The 6,074-nt window shown below is 50.5% G+C and overlaps 1 protein-coding gene across 1 annotated transcript; it reads left to right on the top strand.

Moving 5' to 3' along the window:
* Positions 1-1,384: 1,384 nt before the first annotated feature.
* Positions 1,385-2,152, top strand: LOC135362032 (rhox homeobox family member 2-like). The gene is made up of 2 exons (XM_064574856.1): positions 1,385-1,625; positions 1,794-2,152. The coding sequence occupies exons 1-2, from the start codon at positions 1,544-1,546 to the stop codon at positions 2,069-2,071; spliced, it is 360 nt and encodes a 119-aa protein (XP_064430926.1). The 5' UTR covers positions 1,385-1,543; the 3' UTR covers positions 2,072-2,152.
* The last annotated feature ends 3,922 nt before the right edge of the window (positions 2,153-6,074 follow it).

Genomic DNA, 6,074 nt, shown 5'->3' with positions numbered 1-6,074 from the left:
TATATGTTTTTTTCCAACTATAGCCAGAGGGAAGTAGCTGGGCGCGCGCGGGCTGTCATTTAGCGGTATTCAACACTAAGCAAAACATCTCTTTAAGGGAGAAACAGAGCCCTCAATATGCCCTGGCTCTTTTTTATTTGATATTTATCAGTGGAGAGCAAGAGCTCTGGAAGATAGTTCTAGACAAAGGGAGATGGAAGAAGACGAAGAGGAGGAGGGGGAGGAGAATAAAAAAGTGGGAACTAACCCAAGTCCCCAGCACCCACCCAGCACAGAAACACGTGCGCTTTTGCCAAGGACCTGCGGCAGGAGGCGCGGTAGCGGAGCTCAGCATGCAGAGGTTGTAAGCCCTACAGTCGCGTCCAGCACGTGCAGCGTAAGCATTCTTGGATGCACAAAACAGTGAGCGGGGTTCTACACTTGTACTCTTGATGTGAGTTCCTTATTACAAATTTGGAGTATTTGTTCCTTTCGCAAGAGAGGGGTTTGGGTTTCTTAGAGCGTGCATCCGAGCACCTACAGTGCTCTGCAAACCCATCCTCAAGCCTCCGCTCCCGAGCGCCCCGGGGAGCGTGATGGGCTCCGCTTTCAGCGCGTTCTGGCAAAACCCCAGAGCAAGCAGCCCCCAAGCTAATCGTTTCGTCGGGATCACTAGCCCGGCTCGTGGACTCTGGGTGCGAACGGAACCCAACCACAGTCCCATCCATTAGTTACCGACTTGCCGGAGGGGAGAGTCGTGCTCAGAGCCCACACGGCGAGGGGGATACCGTCGCTCCGGTGCCGGGGCTGCCAGGGGCCCCGCGCCTTCTCCAGCCCTATCTCTGCGGCTCCCGCCCTGGAGGGGCGTAGGGCGACAGCCCCGCACCGACCCGCGTGCAGCGAGGGCAGGCGGCGGGACGTCCTCCCAACACGTCTCCCAGGGCTCGGGGGAGTGGTGGGAAGTTTCATTCCCCACCCCTTCCCCGCCCCCGGCGGGCTGCCACCACCCACCAAAGCCCCCTCCCCAAGGCGGTGCCCCGCGGGAGTCGGGCGGAGTCGGCTAAGCGGCGAGTTAGAAACACCGCCCCCCGTGGGGCGCCTGGGTGGCTCAGATGGTTAAGCGTCTGCCTTCAGCTCAGGTCATGATCCCAGGGTCCTGGGATCGAGTCCCGCATCGGGCTCTCTGCTCCTTGGGAGTCTGCTTCTCCCTCTGCCTCTCTCTCTGTCTCTCATGAATAAATAAATAAAATCTTAAAAAAAAAAAAAAAAAAAAAACCACCGCCCCCACCGGCGCGCGCGCGCGCGCGCGCCCCCTACCGGCAGCCCCCTTCCGGCAAACGCTCCGCCTACTTCGTGGCCACGCCCCGACCGCGTGCTCGCCCCGGCAAGTCCCGCCCACCACACGCCCGGCTGTTGAAGTAATGAGGGTCGACGGCATCCAAGTCGGAACGTGCCGACGTTGAAGCGGAGGGTCGACGCGCCGTAATCCGCGCCCCGCACAAAAACAGGACCGGACCGGGAAGTCGCCGCGAGCCGCCGCGCAGTCTGTGGAGGCGCTCTGGACATGGAGCCTCCGCCCGAGAGCAGCCAAGAAGGCCCCGCTTACCACAGCCTGGGAGTCGATGAGCTTCGAGGAGAACCGTCGGGTGAGTGCCCGAACCAGGGCGCGGGTTTGGCGAAGTCTAGGAAACGGCCTCTCCCCGAGGGAGGCGAGTGGACGGGACGCTGCAGCGGCGCGGCCGACGTCGCTGCTCTGAGGTCGCCGTCCCACGCACCCTGGGCTCCAACGCCCTGCTCTCCCTTTTCTTTTCCAGATACGAAGCCTGCCGTGGTCTCCGAAACGGGAGGAGACGTCGAGAAGGAGCTCTGGGCCGGACCTGAGCAGGGAGCCGCGGCAGGAGGAGAAGAAAGCCACGGTGGCGCGGGAGCTGGCGGCCCCGTGGACGCCGAGAGCCAGAGGGGCGGCGGCGGCGGGGAGGAGCCCCAGGACAGGCAGCAATACCTCCACCGCAGCACGTTCATCCCGTTGGAACTGAAGGAGCTGGAGAGCGTTTTCCAACGCTCTCAATACCCCGACGTGTTCGCGCGGTGAGTGCCTTGCTCTGGGGGCGCCCCGATCTCTAGGACCCTCGGGCTCGGGCGCTGCCAGCTGGCCGGGACGCCTTGGGCTCTCTCCCAGGTCTCTCTCCCTCCCCTTCAGAGCCAAAGCTGCCTAGGGGGGCTCGAGCTCCGTCCAAGGTGGGGGCGATGCCTGATGGGCATCAAGGTAAATATTTTCACGCAGTGCATAAACGAATCGTCAGGAAACTCGGACCAGGTTTTTGTAAATAACGTTCTATTGGATCAGGATTGCGATCAGGATTAGGAGTGATATCAGGATGGAGAGTCCGGGGTGGATCTTGCCTTTATTTAACGTTTTGATAATTTGGTCGTCCCGGAATTTTTTGTGCATTAGTCTTGACTTTTAAATACTACGTTAAAATTGTTAATCTTGAATTCTGAGTTTTTCAAGGTACCCTTAAGTTTTGTACACAAAGGAAGATTGTCCCTAAAGCAAGCCCGGACTTGGGTATTAAAGAAATGTGTCCTGGGGAATTGGGGGAAATATATAAATTCAAAAACAAACATGAAATGTACATCGTATATCTCATTTCATCCACAACTCCAGATACTAAATATTTGCAATTTTCTTCCCTCAGAAAGGAGGTTGCCATACCCATGATGGAAGTCAGTAAACCTGAAAAAAGCAATTTGGCTGAGTAGCCATTCTAAAACCTGCTTCAGGAGTTAACACACTTTTGTTCCAGACATTCTCAAGTTGTTGTTTTGGTTGCCTTTTCCATGTTTGGGAAATAAGTTTTGAATTTTAGGGCTTTGGTGAGTGGAAAATGGGACAAGTAAACCCCACTTTATGGAAATTGCCCGTTACCAGAAGGATTTTGCTTTCTTAAAGAAAAAAAAAGTGAATCAAACTGCTTGTCCTGTTTCCTGTACAAAATTAAATATAAATAAAGTTCAACTCCTTTTTTTTTTTAAGATTTTATTTATTTATTTGAGACAGAGAATGAGAGAGAGAGCACATGAGAGGGGGGAGGGTCAGAGGGAGAAGCAGACTCCCTGCTGAGCAGGGACCGATGCGGGACTCGATCCCGGGACTCCATCCCGGGACTCAATCCCGGGACTCCATCCCGGGACTCAATCCCGGGACTCCAAGATCATGACCTGAGCCGAAGGCAGTCGCTTAACCAACTGAGCCACCCAGGTGCCCCAAAGTTCAACTCCTTCTAACCTGTGTCATTTAGGGAGCATTTCTGGGTGGAGTCATGTTGGGGCTGGGTCAAATCTGGGAAGTATGCACATTAACACATGGAAGACCTAGGTTAGGAGAGGATTAGACTATATTCTTATTTTTAATTTTTAATTTTTTTAAAGATTTTATTCATTTGAGAGAGAGAGCAGGGGGGGAGCAGAGGGAAAGGGAGAAGCAGACTTCCCACTGAGTGCCAGAGCCTGACTGGGGGGGGGGGGGGGGTGGGGCTTTGATCTCAGGATGCTGAGATCAAGTCCAGAGCTTAAGTCCCCATGGACTGAGCCACCCAGGTGCCCCTCTATTGTTATTTTAAATATTTAAAACCAGGCATGAGTTCTTAGCTAAATCCACAAAAAAAGTGGATTTATAAATACTCAGGCCTTGGGGTAAGGGAATTACCCCTTACACAGAGAACACACTATATGAGTAATGTCTGTTCATTTACACCAAGACTGATGCAAGGAGATAGCTTTTATTTCCTATTTTTTAAAAGATTTTATTTACTCATTTGAGAGCGAGCCCGAGAGGGGGGAAGGTCAGAGGGAGAAGCAGACTCCCCGCTGAGCAGAGAGCCCGACGAGGGGCTTGATCCAGGGATCCTGGGATTCCAGGATCATGACCCGAGTTGAAGGCAGATGCCCAACTGACCAAGCCACCCAGGCGCCCCATAAAGGCTTTATTTTTTTTTAATTTTTTTAAAGATTTTATTTATTTGACAGAGAGAGACACAGTGAGAGAGGGAACACAAGCAGGGGAGTGGGAGAGGGAGAAGCAGGCTTCCCACAGAGCAGGGAGCCCGATGTGGGGCTCGATCCCAGGATCCTGGGATCATGACCTGAGCCGAAGGCAGACACTTAACGACTGAGCCACCCAGGCGCCCCCATAAAGGCTTTATTTGAGAGAACATGTGAACAGGAGGAGGGGGAGAGTGAGAGAGAATCTCAAGCAGACTCCCTGCTGAGTTTGGAGCCCAATGTGGGGCTCCATCTCACAACCCTGAGATCATGACCTGAGCGGAAACCAAGATTCAACCAATAGTCAGACTCTAACTGAATGAGCCACCCAGGTGCCCCACAGGGAGAGAACTTTTAAAGTCCAAGTGCCTGGTTCTCCTGTTGTTTTAGCCTGGGTAAAGCACTGTAGACAGTGGCAGCCCTACCTTTTAATTTTCTGAAGTACTTTCATGTGTCAGCCTGAAAACATTGCTTAGAATACTCACATTATAGTGGAGGGCTGGAGGAAACCGGACATTTGTCTAAAAATTGAAGCAAATGAGAACAGTTTTCTTTTGGTGCTAAAACCTGGGAAATAAGAACAATTTTGAAAAAAGTTTCACTGAGCTAAGAAGGGTGAAAAGGTTAGAGAAGAACTGCATGCAAACATATACCTTGCAGATATGGCACAAATTGAAATTTCTGAGTGAATATTCTCAAGGAATTTCTAACCTCTAAGGATATATTTTTTTGATGGTACTATTTTGAAGAGATGGGTTTTATGGAATTTGGTGTCGATGGAGAGGCTTTTAATTTAAGCCAGATTCTTACCTGTGTTAATTTGAAATACTTTTTCATTTGTTCAGGCAGTGATAGCTAATTTGTAGGTCAAAAGATTACCATTTGAGACCAGAGAAAATCATAAGTTATATTGAGGGTATTGGTGAAAACCAAAATCCAGGGTGAGTTAGTTAGCTTTGTTCCATGGTATGTATTGTGAGTGCAGTCATGGAAATGGGATGCAGATCTGGTAGTATTGAGTTTTGGTGACTTTAGACCCAGTTTGTCTAAATTTTCCTTAACTCTACAGGCTAAAATATCAAGGCAGTATTCAGGGCACCAGCAACTCTTATGTTCTAGTTAAAAGCCACAATGCCCAGGCCTTCCTTGTCAGATCATTTTTAACTCTAAAGAGGTTTCAGAGGATGAATAACCCCTTAGACATCTTTGAGGGAAACCCGTTTAAAAATCCAACCTGCTCCTATTGAATATTTACTTTAGACTTCAGGAATTTTACCATGTTCAGTTTCCCCCACAACCGGGGCAACACTGTCCTTAGAGAGTCGGGGACAGAGGTAGCTGGACACTGATGCTTTGTGGTCAAGATACCGACATTTCTTCATCTTGTTACCAGGCTTAGCAGCAGCAACAGCTAGTGGGTACAGTTCATCAGCTAGACCCACATCCAAGAGCTGGCAAAACCATTAAAGAATATTAAAGGTGGGAGGAGAGAGACAAAGCAGGAAGTCTAGTCCAAAGCTTAGCACATAGTAGATGCTCACTAAGGGTAAACCGAAGGGAAGGGGCTGCAGTGGTAACTTTCCTAAAATATTTTACTATTAAAAAAATAGCTTCTCCCACTGGAGTTTAATATCTCAATGGCATAACGAGTTGTATGTTGTGGGGTTGTTTTCTTTTTTTGTTTTTTAAAGATTTCATTCATGTATTTGACAGAGAAAGAGAGAACACAAGCAGGGGGGCAGCGGGCAGAAGGAGAGGGAAAAGCAGGTTCCTTGCTGAGCAGAGAGCCTGATGTGGGACTTGATCCCAGGACCCTAGGATCACGACCTGAGCCAAAGGCAGACACTTAACTTGAGCCACCCAGGTGCCCCTGTTTTTTGTTGTTTTTTAAAAAGATTTTATTTATTTGAGAGAGAGAGAGCACAAGCAGGGGGAGAGGCAGGCTCCCCACTGAGCAGAGAGTCTGATGCAGGACTCGATCCCAGGACCCTAGGATCATGACCTGAGCTGAAGGCAGACGCTTAACCGACTGAGCCACCCGGGTGCCCCTA

Source organism: Mirounga angustirostris, unplaced genomic scaffold (assembly GCF_029215605.1).
Source record: "Mirounga angustirostris isolate CCGP_5_RB_7025 unplaced genomic scaffold, mMirAng1.0.hap1 SCAF_11, whole genome shotgun sequence".
In the NCBI taxonomy this organism is placed as follows: domain Eukaryota; kingdom Metazoa; phylum Chordata; class Mammalia; order Carnivora; family Phocidae; genus Mirounga; species Mirounga angustirostris.
Note: the sequence above shows the minus strand (reverse complement) of the source record. Positions and strands in the feature narration are given on the sequence as shown.

What these genes read in the sequence shown, in the direction of transcription:
- LOC135362032 (XM_064574856.1), top strand. Translation starts at nt 1,544, where the DNA reads ATGGAGCCTCCGCCCGAGAGCAGCCAAGAAGGCCCCGCTTACCACAGC. An exon ending in GCTTCGAGGAGAACCGTCGG is followed by an intron (nt 1,626 to 1,793) that starts GTGAGTGCCCGA and finishes TTTCTTTTCCAG; the next exon opens with ATACGAAGCCTGCCGTGGTC.